General features: G+C 47.9%; 1 protein-coding gene across 2 annotated transcripts in view; it reads right to left on the minus strand.

The window, feature by feature from the left end:
* Positions 1–399: 399 nt before the first annotated feature.
* DENND2A (DENN domain containing 2A) overlaps positions 400–21,245 on the minus strand; it is an 88,715-nt gene continuing 67,869 nt past the window's right edge. For both annotated transcript variants that reach the window (XM_049643038.1, XM_049643037.1), the window contains 6 exons: positions 12,883–13,060; positions 11,205–11,246; positions 6,852–6,969; positions 6,292–6,537; positions 4,609–4,695; positions 400–3,488 (listed from right to left, as the gene is read on the minus strand). In XM_049643038.1, the coding sequence (XP_049498995.1) occupies positions 3,457–3,488; positions 4,609–4,695; positions 6,292–6,537; positions 6,852–6,969; positions 11,205–11,246; positions 12,883–13,060 (703 nt within the window). In that variant the 3' untranslated portion in view covers positions 400–3,456. The remainder of the gene's footprint in view (positions 3,489–4,608; positions 4,696–6,291; positions 6,538–6,851; positions 6,970–11,204; positions 11,247–12,882; positions 13,061–21,245) is intronic.

Below are 21,245 nucleotides of genomic sequence, written 5' to 3' on the forward strand. Positions count from 1 at the left end.
GTGGGGCTTGAACTCACAACCCCAAGATCAAGAGTCTCAGGTTCTGCCAAGCGAACCAGCCAGGCGCCCCCGTCTAAATCTAAATGTAGAAATTTCTATATGACCCGCAATCCCACTCCTAGGTGTATCTACTCAAAGAAATTGAAAACTGGTATTTAAATAAATACATGCACACACGTTTGTAGCCGTACTAGTCACAATAGCCAAGAGGTGGCAATAAAGCCAGTGTCCGTTGATGGAAGAATGAATAAACAGAATGTGGTCTATCCATACAATGAATATCATTCAGCCATAAAAAGGAATGAAGTTCTCACCCGTGCTAGAGCCTGGATGAACCTTGAAAACATTATGCTAAGTGAAAGCAACCAGACACAGGCGACATGATGTGATCCTGTTTATAATATCCAGAATATCCAGAATAGATAAATCCATAGACAAAGCAAGAAGATTCATGGTTGCCAGGGGCAGGGGGGAGGAGGGAATGGGAGTAACTGTTTAGTGTTTAAATGTTTAATTTTTTGATGATGAAAATGGTTTTGGTTGTTGCTAATGTTATGAGTGTGCCAAATGGCAGTGAATTTTTCACTTCAAAATGATTAATTTTAGGGGCATCTGGGTGGCTCAGTGGGTTAAACAACTGACTTTGGCTCAGGTCATGATCTCATGGTTCCTGAGTGAGAGCCCCACATCAGGCTCTCTGCTCTCAGCACAGAGCCTACTTCAGATCCTCTGTCCCCCTTTCTGTCTGCCCCTCCTTGTTCATTCTCTCTCTCAAAATAAATAAACTTGAAAAAAGAAAAAAATGATTAATTTTATGTTCTGTGAATTTCATCCCAATATAATAAAAAGTGGGGTGGGGGGAGAAATGGGGCGGGTATGAAGGAGGCTGTCAAGGATCAAGGAGGCAGAAGGATTATCCCCACTGCCTGGGGGAAATGGACCATGTGAACTGAAATGCAATAACGGAGTGCTTGTAAACACACACACATTCTTCGTTAAAATGTATGCTTTTTCTTGGCATTAGAGGACTTGGTTCTTGGACAGATGCTCCGTGTGAGGCACGACACATAGGCTGAGTGGCGGTCATCTGGTCTAGCCCACCCAGGTCTTCCAGCCACACTTGGTTTCTGAACCCGAACAGTGTTGTCCATCCACAGTCTGCCCTAAACTGTGAGCTGGGATTACAATTCTGCTTTGTTTATCTTGCCTCTGACCCTCCCCAGCCTAATTTCCCACTTTGCAAATTGTAGACAACTTTTCAGTTGATTTAGTTTGAACATAAGCAGAGTTGGACCGGAGGAACGCTGGGAAGGCGGGTAGGAGGGTTCTCCAGGGTCTGATGATGTTCTCTTCTTGACCTGAGTGATGGTTACACGGACGTGGTCATTTGCAAAGGTTTGTTATGCCGTATACTCACGATCGGAGAACTTTTCTGTTATGTATATTTTACTTCAAGCAAAAATGAAAATGAAAATAAGGCAAAGTACTGAGATATTTATACAATGATGCTTTTCTCAATGCTCTTTAGGATATTAAAAACTGGAAATATCCTGCATGCAGAAAGGTAGAGGATTGGTAAAATAACTTTTAGTACATCTATAAAATAGAGTGTTACACAATCATAAGAAATGTTGACAAAGATGTGTATTTATTCACCTGGAGGTGTTAAGTAAACAATATAATATGAAATAAGTTAGAAAAGAAGGTATATTCCAAAATATTAAAAGAGATCATCTCTGGGTAGAATATTGGTATTAATAAAATAAACTAATCTGAGGAGCTTGTTAGGTACAAATTCCTGAGCCCCCAAGACTCAAGAGACGCCTATTCAGTCTCCCCCGCCCCCCAACCCCAACACACATACCTACCCAGGTTAACTGTGATGTATAGACTGGTTCCTACCATTTTGGGGGGTCTTGGACCCCTTTGAGAATCTGATATAAACCATGGATCCTCTCTCCTAAAAAACAAATGGACATACCAAAGCTTGGATACAACCTGCAGGTGGGAGGGGGTCATTCATGACTCCAGTTAAGAACCTTTAATGGAGAATGACAGGTCAACCTCTTCTTCATTTTCCTTCTTGTTCTTTTTTTTTTTCCCTTAGAAGACTCCTGCTCCCAACTCCCTAAAGGTGAGAACCTCTGCCAAGTGGCACAGGTCCTTGGGCCATTACAGAGTTCAGACTGCTGGTGCCGTCCGGAGGGGATCCACCAGCGGGATATGCTGTGGTGGCGGGCCTGAGGCCTGCTTGAGAACTTGCCTGTGCTGCCCACCATTCTTTTCCTGTGTCCCCCCTGCAGCCCTTGCAGGATGGCACTTGGGGTGCAGCCTCTTCCACACCTCCCTGCTTCTGGTCCAGAGGAGTAAGCCTCCTCGCTGGAGCACAGGTCTGAGGAAGCTAACCCCAAAGTCTGGATGCCCCTCTTGTTAACATCAACACCACAAGCCCCTCCACTTTTCCTTCACATGTACTATTTCACTTATGCCGATTTGGGTCCCTACAACGAGATGGGAACGTTTCCTACGATATAAATGGGAATAGGGTCAAAGCTGTGGCTTCCGTGTTTTAAGGACCCCAAGAACGTTTCCTTAACAGACCTTAGCAGGAGATTTCCTTCCTGTGTGTGCCTCTAAAAGTCATGGACTGCTTGGGCAGTGAGTGATGCTACGGCTTTGAAGAGAGAAGAAGGCCATCCAGAGGAGTCAGGTCCTTTTGGGACGAGACGACTGGGTTGTACAACAAATGACCTTGGCCACCAGGTGGCATCACTGGCTGGCCTCAAGTGCAGCTCATCCCAGGAGGCAACTGTTCCTACAGCCCCGATATGACCTCATTCCACACACACAGGCCAATCCTTTCGGGGAGAGGAAAGGTGTCCCCCACCCCCACCCCCCTACTTGTGAGCAGGAGCGTGGTAGGCATCATCACAGCCCTCCTCCCCTGACACGTGCATCTGTCCCCGCCTCTGCCAGAGGAGCACCTTGTTTCTAAGTCCCTGGTCACTGCTCCTGCCCTCCTCCTCCTCCCTCCTCTTGGCTTCAGAGCCCAGCTGCCAGGCAGGATGAACCAGGGCAAGATGGCACAGGGCAGAAGAGACTCTTCCTAGCCCTGGCATAATAAAAAGAAAACCCAAACACTTTTCTTTCTTTTAATACCTAAGGTTAAAAATATGAAAAGTCCCAAACCCAACAACCCAAACAATACATCTGAATGTCGGTGACATGCCTGGTCTCAGGTCCCCTTCACAGCGCTGTTCTGGAGAAGCAGCACCTGCTGCACGGCTCTTGGGCCCTGGGTCCTGGGGAGGCTGTGCGGCAGCCGGAAACCATCCTGGCCTTCACCCCGCACGTGGGACAACCAGGACCCAGCATTTCAGAAAGGCCACTAGGACTGTTTTTTTCAAAAATGTGCTTGCACTAGGAGGAAGTTTCCCCTTGAGGACGAGCCGAAGGTTATTTCTTGTGGAGAAACTTCATTTTATTGCCTAAAAAAAAAAGAAAAGAAAAGAAAACGAGAACATTTCACCAGGCGGACAAAAGTGAAATCCTGCTCTTTTCATCCCAGATGCGGTGTGGACAAGTGTGGTCTCTGGTGTCACCTCTGAAGCCTCTCTGTGTGCCCTTCCGTGACGAAAAGGGATCTTCACCAGAAGTGGGAGTTTTGAAAGGAAGAGCTTCAGAGCCGGAAAGGAGGCTTTGCTCCTGCACTGGTGACACAGGAAGCACTGAATGTGCCGTGTCCTTGAGGAGCCAAGGATGAAGAAGACTCCCGGCGGCGGCCCGGTGGGTCGGGGCAGGCACAGCATGGCCACGTGTAGCTCCTCCTGTGCCTTGTCAGTGCAATTCAACCAAAGTCCTTACGATTCTTTTATTTTCCTTTTAATTTTTATTTATTTTTTTAAGTAATCTCTACACCCAACATAGGGCTCAAACTCATAACCCTGAGCTCAAGAGTTGCACGCTCCACTGACTGAGTCAGCCAGGCGCCCCAAGGTCCTTATAATTCTTATGTTTCCACTTTTCAGGGCCACTTGGAGGCTAGTCCAGGCCTTTCCTGCCACACACCCTTCTCTGGTTCCCTTCACACTTCCTAAACTCAATTCCCCAGAAGATTTGAGAGTGTGGGAGTAAAAAAGGGGGAACAAAAAGGGGGCACCTGGGTGGCTCAGTTGGTTAAGCTTCCAACTCTTGATTTCAGCACAGGTCATGATCTCTTAGTTTGTGGGTTCGAGCCCCGCATTGGGCTCTGTACTAAGGGTGTGGAGCCTGCTTGGGATTCTCTCTCCCTCCCCCTGTCCTCCTCCCTTACACACAAGCCTGCTCTCTCTCTCTCTCTCTAACTATATAAGTTAAAAAAAAAAAAAAAAAAAAAAAGACCATGGGAGATAACAGCGAAGGAAGATAGCAAGACAGCCCAGGGGGCTGTAAAGCAGGAGGGGTCCTTAGCTTCCTCTGTTTATATTCTGGGGCCAGATTAGAACAGGAGGTTACAATGCTGGTGCGGAAGCACAGCTCAGCATTATTTAGGACCCACCCCAGGGGAGGCAACTGGCTGAGACTCCAAGGACCAGAGGCTGGTGCTGGGGACTGACAGCTGGGCCTTACCAAGTCCCTTCAGGAACCTATTGACGCCACTGTGTTCTCCACTGGGGAGTGTTTCCAGGTACTCCTGGGCTCGGACCTCAAACAGACCTGTTGGCAAAAGAAATCCCAGCCATTTTAGTCCCTTCTCTTTCCCTCTCTTCTAAACATACCCATTTCCTTACTGCCATAAAAAAACCTTGCTTCTGAGACGAGCGGCTCCTATAAACATGCTCTGAATCGTAAGGTTTCTAAGCGTTTTTATTGCCCTTATAATTGCCCAACCTTATGCAGTAAGTGTCTTTGGGAGGCTAGAAAGCTAGCCCGTATGTGAAATCCTATTTTTATTCAGCAAACACCTTCCAAGTGTCTATACCGTGCCAGGCATGCGGTTTGGAGGATGAACCAGACGGCCCTGGCTTTCAGGACTCCTGCAGCCTCCCATACAAGGAACGCTGGCCAAGTGGTTGGCTTCCTGGGAATCCATCAGCCATCTATCAGCTCAGCAGGGCCAGACACAGCACCTCGTAGGTGTGAGGCCAGGGCGGGAGCCTCAGCCATTCTGTCTTCTTTTCTCATCGGTCTTCCCTGGATAGAGGCTGCCTTCCATGCTACTTTTAAGCTTTTGTGTCTCTCGACCTTTCTATCAAATAGTGATCTGTAGACAGATATGCTGGTAAAGCAGAGCTTCTCTTTAAAGGAATCCTATCATGGGCAGTGTGACTCATACTTTAATCAATTTCCTTTTGTCTCTTCAGTTACCACTCATCAGAATACCTGAAGTGTGGCCAGCCTCCATCACTACTTTGCAAAGAGCTCCAGGAATGTGGGGCTTTGGCTCCTTAGCCTAGTCTCTGCCATCACAGCACCAGAGGACAGCAAGGCCCAGGCCGAGGCTCTCCCAGGACCCCCTTGCCCTCCCTACTCACTGCACCTGGGTGGTAAGCGTCTCTCCACCGACCCCAGTCTAATCCCATCGGTGACCGTCTTTACCCACATTTCTAGCTTTTCGATTCCCGAAAGGGCTTAAGATGATGTAAGAAAGAGAGGGGAGTGATCTGATCCTCCTTCACATACTTTGCCTCCTCCAGCCCTGGAAATACGATGGAACCCAGCCAAAGGGGACAGGAAGAGGGAGGAGAGAGAGTGCAGGAGGGGAATGGGTGGCCTCTGTGGCGAGATGACCCCCATGCTGGGAGAGCCACTGCTGTCCTCCCTCCTGTGTGGTCAATCTGGCTAAGCATCAGGAGGCCCTCACACAAAGTGGAGGCCTCGGCCTTCCTGTCTTCCCCCGTCCCGTCCCAGCTGGCTCCTGCCATGCCCAGTGGAGATGGAGGAAAGAAGGGCAGAAGGGAGGAGGAGAGGCCTGAGGAAAAGGAGACGAGGGGCCACAGAGAGACAGGAGAGAGTGTTCTCAAGGGTTTCGTCAAGTTGGAAAGATAGAACAGAAGGAGAACTTGCCACCAGAACCTGGACTGTGGTTCTGGGAGAGGCTGTGAGAGGGGACAGAGATGGCCCGAGAAGACAGGCAGGACACTGGGGCAGCTGGCTCAGCTCCGAGGTGGCAAGAAGGGGCGTTCTCCAGAGCAGGCAGCCGCACTGGTCCCACCAGGGTGCTGGCTCCATGACCTTCCTTTTTACTCATCTGCCCCCGGGGCCAGGGCGTCCCTAGCTGCCTGGGCCCCCACGTGGAAGGTGCCTCCTCACCTCTGGCATCCTGCCGGCGCAGTTCCCGCTCTTGGATGAAGCCCCGAAAGGTCTGGGTCTCCATGAAAACCTCCAGGAAACGGCGGAGGCTCTTGGAGGAGACGGCTTTGCGGAAGGCCTCTCGCTGCAGGGTCCTCTCCTCGCGCTCGCCCGCCGTCAGGAACAAGGAGTAGTGACCCACGATCTCCACGAAGAAGCGGACAAAGGCTTCTGACACCACCTCGTTCAAGGGGCTGGACTCCGGGCCTGAGCACAGTGCAGAGGGGCCGGTGAGGGCAGGGTTGACACAGAGCCCCCGAGACACAGGTTACCCAAGGTGATGAAGTCATTTCGTGTCCCCTTGTCATCAGGGATTTTAGGGCCCAAACGGAGGAGGCGGGAAAAATCGTCTCACGATTCAGTGTTAGAATGAGATCCAGATAAAGGGGTTACACACCCACTTTCTCTCCGGGCATGCCTCTCCGGCTGGCCACGTGGAAGGGACAGTCACTTGCCCATTTGCTCCCGGACTGTAATGACGGAAGAGCAAGGTGCAGTCTGGGAGGTGGCTGGGCACTTACCACGCTTGCAGTCCGGGGGCCCTTCGTCCTGGTCACTAGCCAGGTCATTCCTCTGCTCCAGAATGTGCTCCAGGGCTACCTGCAGCTTCCTGGGGAGAATGGAGTCCTCGTCATCCATCTGTAAAGCAGAAAAAGCAGGTGGGCCATTGCCCCAGGGCTTCTGGGGTGGATAGCTGCATCCTGGCCAGCAGGTCATGCTGGATACACCGCAGGGCCATCCTGGCACGGTTTTTGGTTTAGTGAAAGGAATATGACTTAGAGACAGAGATCTGAGGTTTGAATCTCTATTCCACTTTTTACAAGCGATATGAGCCTTGGTTTCCCCACTTGTAAAATGGGCTAGCAATCCATATCTACCCCACTGTGAAGATTAAATGCATATAGAAGACATCGATGAAAGAATTTGACAAAGATGTAAATAAATGAAAAGATATTCTGTGTTTATGGCTTAGGAAAATCAATGTTGGGGCGCCTGGGTGGCTCAGTCGGTTAAGTGTCCGACTTCAGCTCAGGTCACGATCTCACGGTCTGTGAGTTCGAGCCCCGTGTCGGGCTCTGTGCTGACGGCTCAGAGCCTGGAGCCTGTTTCAGATTCTGGGTCTCCCTCTCTCTCCGCCCCTCCCCCGTTCATGCTCTGTCTCTGTCTCAAAAATAAATAAACGTTAAAAAAAAAATTAAAAAAATTAAAAAAAAAAAAGAAAAATCGATATTGTTAAAATGTCCATATTACCCAAAGCCATCTATAGACTCAGTGCAATCCCTATCAAAATTGCAATGGCATTTTTTATAGAAATAAAAACAGCCATCCTAAATTTCACATGGAACCACAAAAGATAATGAATAGCCAAAGCAATCCTAAGAAAGAATAATAAAGCTGGAGGCATCACAATTCCTGATTTCAAATTTTCTTACAAAGCTATAGTTATCAAAACAGTATGGTACTGGCATGAAAAGAGACACATAAACCAATGGATCAGATACGAGAGCCTAGAAATAAACCCACGCATTTATGCTCAACTAATATTTGGCAAGGGAGCTAAGAATTCAATGAGGAGGGGCATCTGGGTGGCTCAGTCAGTTAAGTATCTGACTGGCTCAGGTCATGATCTTGTGGTTTGTGGGTTTGAGACCCACATTGGGCTGTGGCACTGATAGTGTGGAGCCTGCTTGGGATTCTCTCTCTTTGCCTCTCTCTCTGCCCCTCCTCCACTCACGCTTCCTCTCAAAAATCAATTAAAAAAAAAACTTAAAAAAACAAAAGAATTCAATTCAAAGAATGACGGTCTCTTCAACAAATGGTGCCGGGAAATTCACATGCAAAGGCAAAAAATTGGACCCCTATCTTACACCACTCACAAAAATCAACATGAGATGGATTAAAGATTTAAAGGTAAGACCTGAAACTGTAAAACTATTGGAAATAAATGGAAAAAGCTCCTTGACATTGGTCTTGGCAATGATTTTTTCGGTTATGACACCTAAAAGCACAGTGACAAAAGCAAAAATAAAAAAGGGCCGCATTGCACTAAAGAGCTTCTGCACAGTGAAAGAAATGATGAACGACAGTCGTATACTGGTGCACCGTTGGTGCGAGCGTCAATTAGTGCAGCGGCTACGGGGAAACAGAACGGAGGTTCCTCAAAAGTTAACGATAGGACTACCCTCTGATTCAGTAACCCCAGTAATTACTGAATTACTGAATTACTGATTCAGTAATCTGGGTATATAGCTAAAGGAAATGCAATCACTATCTTGAAGAGGTATCTGCACCTCCATGCTCACTGCGGCATTATTCACAAAGGCCAAGACATGGGAACAACCTAAGTGTTCATTCATGGATGAGTGAATAAAGAAAATAATAGATAGGGGCGCGTGGGCGGCTCAGTCGGTTAAGTGTCTGACCTCGGCTCGGGCCGTGATATCACTGTCCGTGAGTTCGAGCCCCGCGTCGGGCTCTGTGCTGGTAGCTCAGAGCCTGGAGCCTGCTTCGGATTCTGTGCCTCCCTCTCTCTCTCTGCCCCTAACCCACTCGCATTCTGTCTCTGTCTGTCTCAAAAAATAAACATTAAAAAAAATTAAAAAAAAAATGATAACAAAAAATATACACACACATATACACACACATACAACATGCATATACATACATACACACAATGGAATGTACACACACACACATACACATATAATGGAATATTAGTCAGTTATAAAAAAGCAGGAAATCTTGCCTTTGTGAAAACATGGATTGACCCTGAGGGCATTATGCTTAGTGAAAGGAGTCAGACAAAGACAAATCCTGTATGTTCTCCCTTCTATGTGAAATCTAAAAAAGCCGAACTCACAGATTTCGAGTAGAATGGTGGTTGCCAGGAGCCAGGGTGTGGGGGAAATGGGTATAATCTTCAGGTTGGAAGATAAGTTCCGGGGAAATCCAATGCATGGCATGGTAACTACAGTTAACAACAGCACTCCACTGTATACTTGAGAGTTGTTACTAGGTCTTAAATGTCATCACACACACACAAAGGATAATTATGTGAGAGGATAGAAGTGTTAACTAATCTTATTGTGATAATCATTTCATAGTATGTACATGCATCAAATCATCATTGTAAACTGGTATATGTCAGTAATATCTCAATAAAGCTGGGGGGAAATTAAGTACAATACAAAGTCCTTGGCACCTAGTAGATACTCAACAAATGTTCCCCGCTGCCCCCACTCTGCAGGATGGCCAGTGCTAATAAGGGAGCTGTGGTCAGGACAGATGACCAGTGTGATCCGAAGTTGGCTTTATGATCTGACCTCAGAGCAGGAGGGCCTTGGGAAGGGCAAGCAGACAAAAGTAATGATTAAAAAAACCGAACAAACCACATTAACATGACAGAACTTGTCAGCAGTATGGCCACGTCCAAGTTTAAAAGCAATCCAACAGAATGCCTGGAAAACCTTACTACCGTGATTCTTTGCAAGATCTGATAGGAGTTAGCTCTCTTAGGCGAGTGGTAACAAGAAAATAAATGTGTATTATTTTCTCTGATAATGAGAGCAGTTTATGATCATTATAGAAAACAAATGAAAGTATTAAAACAATTTAAGATCTCTCACACTCTGCCTCCTTTTCAGTCTCCTACCCCAAACAGTTAGTATCCATGTTTTGGTGAGTTTTCCTTTCCATCTCTTTTAGAGGTGCGCGTGCACACACACACACACACACACACACACACACGTATACACACACACAGTTGACCTTTGAACAACTCAGGTTTGAACTCTGTAGGTCCACTTACAGGCAACTTCTTTTTCAATAAATCCAGTACAGTCCTGTAAAGGTATTTTCTCTTCCTTATGATTTTCTTCGTAATACTTTCTCTTTTTTTCTCTAGCTTACTTTTTAAAAAAAAATTTTTTTTTTTTAACGTTTATTTATTTTTGAGACAGAGAGAGACAGAGCATGAACAGGGGAGGGGCGGAGAGAGAGGGAGATACAGAATCTGAAACAGGCTCCAGGCTCTGAGCTGTCAGCACAGAGCCCGACGCGGGGCTCAAACTCTCGGACCGTGAGATCATGACCTGAGCCGAAGTTGGACGCTTAACCGACTGAGCCACCCAGGCGCCCCTCTCTAGCTTACTTTATTCCAAGTATCTGATGTATAAGACATATAACAAAGAAAATATGTATTAATCAACTGTTTATCCTATCAGTAAGGCTTTTGGCCATCAGTAGGCTATCGGTAATGAAGTCTTTGGTTAAGTCAAAAGTTATTATACACAGATTGTCAACTATGCAGGGACACTTCTAACCCTTGTGTTGTTTAAGGGTCAACTGTGTTTTTTTCTTTCTCTTTCCTTTTGTTTTTTAAGATATTTTTTTTTTCAAGTTTATTTTATTTATTTTGAGAGAGACAGAGATAGCATGAGCAGGGGAGGGGCAGAGACAGAAGGGGTGAGAAAGAATCCCAAGCAGCCTCTCTGTTGTCAGTGCAGAGCCTGATGTGGGGCTTGAACTCACGAACTTTGAGATCGTGGCCTGAGCCAAAATCAAGAGTCCGATGTTTAACCGACTGAGTCACCCAGGCGCCCCGTCTATAGTTATAACCTATACAAAGCTTCTAACTGTTAGAAAATAATTTTCTAACACAACAAATGGGACTCAATCCATTCCCAAACCCTTCCCCTTTGACCCCTGCCTTCTGTCCTGTTCTCAGTACAGCCCGGCTAGGGATCACTCAAGTCTGCCGGCCTATTGTGCAATCCCAGGCCCACCAAGGAGCCTTTCCAGACCTGGAAAATTGTGTCCCAAACAACAGAGAGGTGAAAACAGAGCAGCACGCTGAAGCCAGCCTTTTTACTCACCTGTCTGAGGAACCGATTGTTGACCAGGTCAACCACAAGGACCTGCAAGATGAAGAAAAGGGACGATTACTGTCACCAGGGCTTCTGGGATGTAGTGACAGACTCTTAGCCTTCTTCCTTCTTGGCATCCCGACAAGCAGCTGGGGTGGGGGATAGAGTGGCCCATTTGTGGTTTCCCGACGTTGCCACTGTAGCCACAAGTGATGAAGAGGGGAGGTAGGGGGTGGGGAAAGGCTTTCCAAAATCGCATGCTTTCAACACTGAAACCACAGCTGGGACATGTGTATGCCACAGATTGGACTCCCTGTCCCGTTCCCACGCTGGCTAAGGCAGAGCCTTTGGGACAGATTTTTAGTGTGCAGGTTACTGGGGTGGGCAAAAGATGCTACAGGCCCCCCAGGCCCCCCCTTGCTTCCATTCCATTCGACGCTGCCACCCCCCACTCCCAGTTTGCTCTCTCCTCTCAGCTACCCAGGTGGCCTTGTCCTTTCTCTGAATGGGACAAGAAGAGAGAAACCCAGAGGAGTGGATCCAGCTGGAGAATAAATCAAGCTGCAGGTGCTGGGCTTTCATCAGTCAAAGCTTTTAGGGTAGGCACCTTCCCCTTGTCTCCGTAAACAGGGACTGGGGACTGGGACCCGGGCCAGGTGGGCCAGGTGTTGTGTGAGGCAAGTGAGGCGCCTAGAGCACAGGTCAGGAAAATGCTGGCCTCTGCTTACGTGACCCGGGGAGTGAGGCCCTCACTTGGGCCTCGGCATGGGCCACACTGGCTATGATGAAGAGCATGGGCCTGCATGGCCACCATGTTCTCACCAACAGCTGGAAACACAGGCTCTAATCATCCCAGAGACTGTGCCCAGGAGCTGAGGGAGCCCTCCCATTCCTCCTTCTGGGGTTGAACTGAGCCATTTCAGGGATCACACAGTACCCAGACAAGCTCCTTGCAGTTCAGAAACTTACACCCAAAGAGCTGCGTGTGCTGGTGAATACTTAATGGGGCTTCAGGCTACCTGGGCAATTAGAAGAGCCACGTCTGGGGCCCCGGGGTGAATTTCAGGGACAGGCATTCCCCCAGGGGTTTGGAAGTGAGTAGTATCAGTTAGGCCCCTCTGGTTCCCTGAGTGCTGGGAGCTCAGGACACAGGACAGTGATTGATTATTTAGAGGAAGGAACTGGGGCTAAATACCCACAGAAATGCCAGGTAGGAAGTTCCCTGCTTGGGTGCAAGCCTGAAAACCCAGAACTGGATGATTAAAAACATTTTGGTTGTTGTCTCTTTAACTGATATGAAAAAGGACCTGTTCGCACAATCTGTCAACTTTGGTATTAGTCCAAATATAAATTCCAGTTAGCTCTTGTGTGCTCCCTGCCCACCTCCCAGTTTTGGGGAGTGCAAGGGAGGGGAGGTTAGGGTAGATGGCTACTTCTGGATGAAACGTTTTAACATGTGGTTAAGTTGTAGATGTCTGCCCTTCTCAGGCCAGTAGGTTCATTTAGAGGAGAGAACTGAACTTGCAGCTACTGAGGGTCCACTGAGGCGGACTGGAGTGGGGGGCGTGGATCTAACAGACAAAGCCATGGGGTCCCCCATTCCCTGTGTGCCTACAGTGCCTTAGCCGACACCTCCCCTCTACCTCGGGCACCCTCGGGAGGGAACAGCGATGCCCCCAGAGCTCACCTCTTCCAGCGGCAGCTCCCTGAGCAGTGGCAGCGAGCTGGTGAGCAGCCCGATGAGGAAGGGGGTTGGCGAGCACACGATGTCGATCATGGTGGGGGGCAGCACGGGGATGTAGGTGTGCTGCCAGGTGAACGGGTAGATGGCGGCCACCATTGCGTGGCCGCACTTGGACAGCGTGCTGCAGTGGAGGGGAGAGAAGGGGAGAAGGTGCAGATTCAGGGAAAGCTCCAGACACGGCCTGCTCAGGCTCAGAGGGTGGGCGGCCGCCATGGAGGAGGCTGGAGACAAATGTGGGCACTCCTCCCCGAAGGCGTGTTGGTCAGAAAGGGCGTCACGTGCGTAAGCAGGAACATCACGTAACACAGTCCTAACGCAGAGTATATCAGGCACGTGGAGCCTGTGTGAGGCTTGGACACACAGCCAGAAGGACAGATTGAATGCCTCAGCTAACTTTTGCTAGTGTCCCTTCACATGCAAGCTACATTCTTTTATATTTTATTATTTTTTAAATGTTTATTTTTGAGAGACAGAGCATGAGCAGGGAGGGACAGAGAGAGAGAGAGGGAGACAAAGAATCCGAAGCAGGCTCCAGGCTCTGAGCTGTCAGCACAGAGCCCAACGCGGAGCTCGAATCCATGAGCCCTGAGATCATGACCTGAGCTGAAGTTGGACGCTGAACCTACTGAGCCACCCAGGCGCCCCATGAGCTACATTCTTGTAAGATCTTGACCACATCATTCACTTTCACCCCTCTTCCCCATATCCTTCCAAAACAACGAAAGCCTCTTTTCTCATGGATGCTCACTGATTTCTCTTACTGAAGACACTTTTATATTCTAACACTAGCTGCTTCTTCGTTCCCTTCCGCACATTCGCTCAGCCAAGCACGGATACCTAGGTGCCATCAGGGCAAACAGGGTGGCTCCTCTGGCATTTACATGGCAACCGTCAACTGTGAGGCTCTCCTTGTAAGCAAGAAACTCATATGCAGTCAGTTACCCCTTACCCAGAATTTAAAACTTAACAACAAAACACAACATTCTCTCTTAAAGAATAATGATCATGGTGTAGCCTTTATCGGCAAGCCCTGAGCTCCACTGATCACCGTCCCCAGTGCTCTGTGTGGAGCTTGAGTTCATGCCTGGTCTGCTGGATGAATGGGTGAATTACCCCGGGCTGTCATCTGGAATATCAGCCCCACTGTGCCACAGATGGTGATGCCTGGCAGCCTCCCAGGGTGGGCAAGAGCTGACTTTCCCTTCTTCTGGGCAGTTTCTTGTTGCTGGTGAGCCTGCTGGGGTCAGACCCTCTCTGTTCACATGCTAGTATGACATGGGATTCAAAACGTCAGAAGCTTGTTAGAAATATGTGTAATGTAAGAATAGAATAATAGCGAGGGCCCATGGGTTCTCCCTGGAGTATACAGCATCCTTCTCAGGCCACAAGCCTTATAACCAGCATTTGATTTGTTAGGCCACCTTTTTAATGTTTGCCCCAGTTTTCAGCTGAGTTCTGTTTAGGAAGCAGGGTCCTGGATAGATGAATGCCTCCTTACTGCGTTCCCAGGGATGTCAGGCACCTATAAAGGCATGCATACCTTGGAGATACTGTGGGTTCTGTTCCACACCCCCACAATCGAGCAAATATGTTTGGGACAGGGAGTCAAATGATTTTTTTTGTTTTCCGGTGCATATAAAAATTATGTTCATAGTATACAGTATGCAAATGTGCAATAGTATTATGTCTGTAAAGTGTATAGATTTCAATTAAAAAACAGTTTGTTGCTAAAAAATGCTAACCATCATCTGAGCTTCCAGTGAGTCATAAATCACCAATCACAGATGACCATAACAAATATAATGATAATGAAAAATATTGTGAGATATTACCAAAGTGTCACACAGAGACACAAAGCAAGCAAACGCTGGTGGAAAAGTGGTGCTGATAAACTTGCTTGAAGCAGGTTGCCACAAACCTTCAACTTGTAAAAAAACACAGTATCTGCAAAGTGCAACAGAATGAGGTATGTAATGTCATGGTCATAAGACTTTCCCAAGCCCATTTGAGTGGAATCACTTAACTTTGGCTTCCTTAAGGAGAAAAGATATTGGCTAGCAAGTGAAATACCCAGACAGAAAAAGACAAATACTGGATGATTCCACTTACATGAGGGACTCAGAATAGGCAAATTCACAGGGACAGAATAGAACAGAGGTTACCAGGGGCTGGGGGAGGGAGAACAGGCAGTTGCTGCCTCTGGAAATGGGCAGTGTTGATGGTTGCAAACACTGTGAATATACTTACTGCCACTGATCTGTGTACTTGAAAAGTAAACCTTCTGTTATCTATGGTTTACCACAATAAAAAAATAGCGAAAAAAAAAATCACTTACTTTCTAAGGGAGTTCCTATGAATGTGGCACTCCCTGAACATCCTTAAAATACATACCAGCCCTCTTTTCCATCCCATCTGCACTCGGGGCCCCTTGAACCAGAGTAATGCTGAATCTTGTTCATTTATCAGCAGGAGCCCTCTGACCTTCCTGTTCCCTGTCTTCGCAAACCATCACTCTCTGAACACTCCCTGGGGTCATGAAATGCTTCTTAGTAGCACCCCATGTTGCCCTGATATGTGGTCCTAGTCTCTTCTTCCAAATTATCACCCCCAAAATGAGAAAGATGCCACCCCAAGATTTCCTTATCACTATAATACCTTCTTTGTAAGAGTGAGGTACATACAAAGTATGTAATACCCTCTTGAGTAACAGTGACCCAGAATAATTAAGTCAGGACTTATACGAAGGAGAATAACAGCAATCAGTCAGCCAGTGGCTTGGGGTGACTTCTGTCTTCCAAAGAATCTTCTCTCAAAGCAGAGAAGCATTTTCCTAAGGCATCACTTTCTCTGAGATACCAGGAATGTTTATACTTTCAGTGAGTTGCACACAATTTGTGTTTAATTTTCTTGATCACAAATGTGTTGAATTTACTCTGTTCTAAATTTCTTTAGTTTTAGGACTACTCTGTGTGTGACCAGTCTACAAAGGTGATCTGCTCACGTACTATAGTTGTGAGAACACAGCCAAGAAAACGAGAAGAACGTTAAAAAATAAAGGAGGATAGTTAGGTGTAGAGTGGATTTTTTCAGACTATACTTTGCAGCCCATCATTGGGTCCTGAAATAATTTTAGTGGGTTGTGATCAGCATTAAAAACAACAAAAAAGGGGCACCTGGGTGGCTCAGTTGGTTGGGCGTTGGACTTCGGCTCAGGTCGTGATGTCATGGCTGGTGAGTTTGAGCCCCACATCGGGCTCTGTGCTCACAGCTGGGAGCCTGGAACCTGCTTCGGATTCTGTGTCTCCCTCTCTCTGCCCCTCCCCTGCTCACGCTCTGTCTCTCTCAAAAATGATAAACATTAAAAAAAAAAACAAACCACACAACAGAAAGAAGAGACAAGAGACAGTGTGTTGCAATGCGTTTCAGGTGTAACTATCTGTGTGTATGTATGTGGTATTGGCATTGCGTCTGGACGTGAAATGCATTTCTCATCATGGTCTGTAATAAAAAGGGTCTGAAGCCAATGACTTGGACTGAAGAACTGGAGGTTGGAGGCAGGTGGACAGAGATGGTTCAACTGGAATTCTGGTATGTTCCATTTTTTACCGGGAGGTTGGCTTTCACTCCCAAGGGACTAGAGGGACCTTAAAGGAGACTGTAGGAAAGAGTTCCCTGAATGAAGCCTCATGTATGAAACCTGTCTCTTTTTACAGCACATTTGTTGTGAGTTCCTAAACAGAACTTGGAGGGAGAGTGGCGGGTCCCCACGGAGGGCGCTGTCTGGCGGGGTCCACCTCAGCCATCTCTGAGGCTCTCACTTTCCACTTGCTACCGGAAAATAAAATGCAATGCTCACGCTGAAGAGTTCATTCACATTTTAGAGTTGTGGTTTAAGCACTTTTGACCCCAGGGAAGTTGTAAAATCACATAAGTTTAAACCTGGAGCCACCTTAGAGATAGAATTCATCTTTTGATTTTTTTTTTTTTTTAAGTAAGCTTTATGTCCAACGTGAGGCTTGAACTCACAACCCTGAGGTCAAGAGTCCTTTGCTCCACCGACAGAGCCAGCCAGGCGTCCCTCCTTTGGAATTCTATAGCTAAAGAAACCTAGGCTGAGGTTGACCTCTGAATTCAGGGTGGGGAGCAAGGCGGCGCCCGGGGCCCGGAGGAAGTGAAGAGATCCCGAGAGAGGAATGGAGGCCTGAAGAGGCACAGAGAGAAGCCTTTTGTGGTTTTCTCAATCACTGCAATAGAAAAACAAATCAGTTTAACTTTTTTTTCCCAAGTCAAAGAAAAGGCCTTCTGCCCTTTTGCTTTCTTGTGGCCTCATGGTTGGAAGGAGAAAGCGCGATCGGTGGCTCGCTTCTCTCTGCTGCTAGAGCTCCCTGTGGCTCCTAGGGGAACCCTAAGTGGGCGAGGCCCCCGGAGGTCAGGCAGGCCCCCGTTCAGCTGCGGGGAGTGTGCACCGGCTGCACAAGGAAGGCAGTTGGAACCGGTTAGGAAACACGATAAGCAGTGCCAGCGCTAGCCTCACACATACAGTGGGGGGGATACGTGTTACTGAGGAAGATCAAATTCACTCTTGCGGCTGGAATGCACTGACCTAAAGGTCACCAGAATTCAATTCTGAAGGGGACCCACGATGACAACTCAGCCGGGGACCCCGTTGGCCATGTAGGTAGGCGCTGCCACTGCCGTTTCTCCGAACAAGTGGTTTCTGTTTGTTTTCAAATCATCTGATGTGCTGTTGCAGCTGGAGCCCAATGTTTCTGCACCTGGTTATCATTAGCACCTCCGGGCAGGCGCAAAGGGGGCCCGGTGTGCTCACGACAACAGGTGGGCAGGGCTGAGGAGTGTCTCATTCCTCTTGCTCGCTAGCCCACACCAACACGCTAAAAACAAAACAAAACAGAACAACAAAAAAAAAAGCCCCAAAGGACAAAAATACACCTCCCCCTCTTGAAATACTGGAAGGAAAGGTCAAATTCTGCCAAGAGTACAGTGACAACTCTTCCCCCAAAATAAGTGGTAGAGGAGGAAAGAAGGGATTATTCTGAGTGTTGCTTGTGCTTTCCTCAGTCTCTGCTGCAAGCCATAATGACATTTTATTCTCAGACTCGTGAAGGTGAGTCTCCATGGGGGTGGGGGGTGGTCTCTTAGGAATATGGAAAGAACAGGTTTTGGTTTGGGGGACACAGAGGATGACTTTTCAAGCAAGCTCGTCACATGCCCTCCCTGAGCGGCCTGCTGGTTGGAGGAGAGGCAGGGTTTTTGGAGGAAGTCCTAGGAAGAGAGCCCTCCCAGCTGGCTTGTGTTACGTGGGGGTGGAGGAAAGGAACACCAGCCTGCATCTGGGATCAATCTGTACAAAAGCAGGGGAGGGAGATGATGCCCACGTGCGAGGCTGGCTGGGCCACAGGGTTTAAAGATGGGCACAGGGGAGAAGGGCCAGGTCCCAGAATGCTTTGCTACTTGGCAGTGCTTCACGAGGGTTGAAGCATTAGCCCAGAGCCACTGGGATGCGCCTGTGCGCGCTCAAGTTCTCCTGGACGGGGGTGCGACCAAGCCCCTGTGCCACAATGTGGGCTTACTATGTTCAGCAACCTTTCAGCTCATCTGGGAACCAGAAAGAACAGAGCACAGAGCCTCCTGTAAAATGGTGCCAGAAAAGTCAACAATGAGTTTCCTGAGTTAGACAGACTCCCCAGGAATTTCAGGAATGACCCATCAGCATCTGTTAGTATCCCAAGCAAGGCATCTCTCCTGGTGCATCATTCCCAGGAATTGGAGTGAAAGGCGAACTTCGGTCTGCTCTGGTGCCTGGGGAGACCTAGTGGGAGATGGATGGCACTGGCTGCTATATTTCCATTGCCGTACTTGTAAACCTGGAAGTGATGTGTAGCTGAATTAAACAACAACAACAACAACAACATAGGCTGGGCCTCAAGAAAACTGGGCCAACTGGGTCTGCTACTCCCCGTATGCTCTCAGGTAAAAGCCCTGAACTTCCTCATCTATCAAATAAGTAAATGGACTAGATAATTTCTAAACTCCTTCCAGCAAAATGTTTACAAACTACAAATCTACGAGAGAAAGCCAGGAACTGGGAAGAGCTGGAAATTGAAAAGAACTACACCTGGTCATCGGAAGACAATTCTAGGGCTCGTTAACGGAGATAGGACAGAACAGCAACAGTGAACTAAAAGACAAAAGCAGTGGAGAGGTTTTGAGTCCTGGCAGTAAGTTCCAAAAAAGGCGGTAACACAAAGCAAGCACGCCTGAGAGCATGTGACCCTGAGATGGGTTTGGAGTAGAAGACAATTTGTGGTTATGCTAGTCTCTTAATCCGGCTCCGCATGTTATCTTTGGTGTTCATATGCAAACATAGGTAGTTGACCCTTCATATTTAATCAGACTGATGTCATTATGTTACTAGCACTGTATTTTTCATAGAATTTTGCTGATTTAAATGTATGTACCTCTGTCAGCCACGCTGAGGACCTCTGAAATAGTATCTTGTTTTTGTTTTGTTCTACTTTTTTTTTTTTTTTTTTTTTTTAGTGTTTATTTACTTTTGAGAGGGAGAGAGTGCAAGTAGGGCAGGGGCAGAGAGAGGGAGACAGAGGATCCAAAGGGGGCTCTGTGCTGACAGCAACGAGCCCGATGTGGGGCCTGAACCCACGAACTGCGAGATCATGACTCGAGCTTCAGCCATCCAAGGTGCCCCCTGAAGCAGTAGTTTGAATTTTTTTAAGCTTATTTATTTTTGAGAGAGACAGAGAGAACAGGAGACACAGAATCCGAAGCAGGCTCCAGGCTCCAGGCTCTGAGCTGTCAGCACAGAGCCCGACACGGGGCCCAAACCCACAAACTGTGAGATCATGACCTGAGCCGAAGTCGATGTTCAACTGGCTGAGCCACCCAGGTGCCCCATGAAGTACTATTTTGGATGCCAGGCCACCAAGGGGGCAGCTACCAAAACTTCAGGTCGGCCTCAGGCAAGCTCATTGCCTAGAGAGGGTAGGCTCACAAACCCAACCTTGTCTCAGACAGACGGTAAGCATTGCTGAGCACAACTGGTTCTAGGCAGGACAGAGGACTTAGGCTTACAGAAACCGATGAAACAATGAACGGACAGGAGCACACAAAAGGATGAAAATGCACAGCCACCTACGAACTTATCTGTGTAGTTACCCAGGTGTGGAAGGCAAGGCGCAAACTCCGGTGTCAAGATTTGACCACCTGATCCTACTTATCATCAGCCAACAGTCCCTTGGCTTCTAGCCTTCATGGACTCCAGAAAGATAAAAGTGAATTTCTTAAATGTTAAAAATCTGTCCCATCTAAAACTTTTGTACAGATTTGTTTATGTGCAGCTCTGACTTCACTATTCAGCCTGGTCTGTAGATGTAGTCAAAACTTTGGGAATTGAAATTAATAAACTAAAAAATAAAATGTTTACCATCGGGGCAATGAAGAAAGGGGTATGAGCAAATATTTAGCTGGGTTGCTATGACAACAGAACAAGCCATCACAACAGCATTCTTTCCTTTCCATCTGTCAAAACTTCGGCTTGACAGGGCCTTAAGAAACACTCAGGGTCCACCCTGAAGATGAAACGGAGCAAAAATGTTATTCTAAGTTTGATAGATTTTTGGCTCGACTTAAAACTCTTCCATAACTCATTCAGCATTTGCCACAAGTCCCTGTTATTTCCGCCTGCAGTGCGCAGACTCCCCGGCAATGAAGACTGAGAACGCTGTGTGGCAGGGGAGGGAATGGCGGAATGACTACGGGCCTAATGCAGGCCCCCGTCCACCCTGGGAAGCCACGCGGCCACTCCCGGAGCTTGTGGCATGTCCTGCTCTCATGCGCTGTTCTGCGGTGTCACAAGGTTTGGGAGGAATCAGGAGAACGGGAGGCTTGCTTCAACGTCTGGCTGGACAGGGCTGGAAATGGGAGCATGTGCGGCGGTGGGAGGCGGGGGGAGTACTTTGCCCAGTGAGGAGGAGGAAAGCCCCCCCCCACCCCACCTCCCGCCACAGGAGCTTATGCGGGAGGCTCTCTTCCTGCACCTTCCCAGGTCACACAACTTGCAGCCAGCCACTGTCCCCCAAGCTCTAGTTTGTCATGGCCTGGCCAGAGAACCCTTCAGTTCCTTATGGCTCTTTGCCCGTAAATCAGGCAGCTTTAGGTGCACACAGGTTGGTCCTGGAGGGACAGCTGGGAAGCAGAGCAGGACGGAGAGGACAACATGGCTTCTGGCTTTTTCACGCAGCAGCGTCACACGTGTGACGTTCTTCGGT

Source organism: Panthera uncia, chromosome A2, assembly GCF_023721935.1.
Source record: "Panthera uncia isolate 11264 chromosome A2, Puncia_PCG_1.0, whole genome shotgun sequence".
NCBI classification, from domain to species: Eukaryota; Metazoa; Chordata; class Mammalia; order Carnivora; family Felidae; genus Panthera; species Panthera uncia.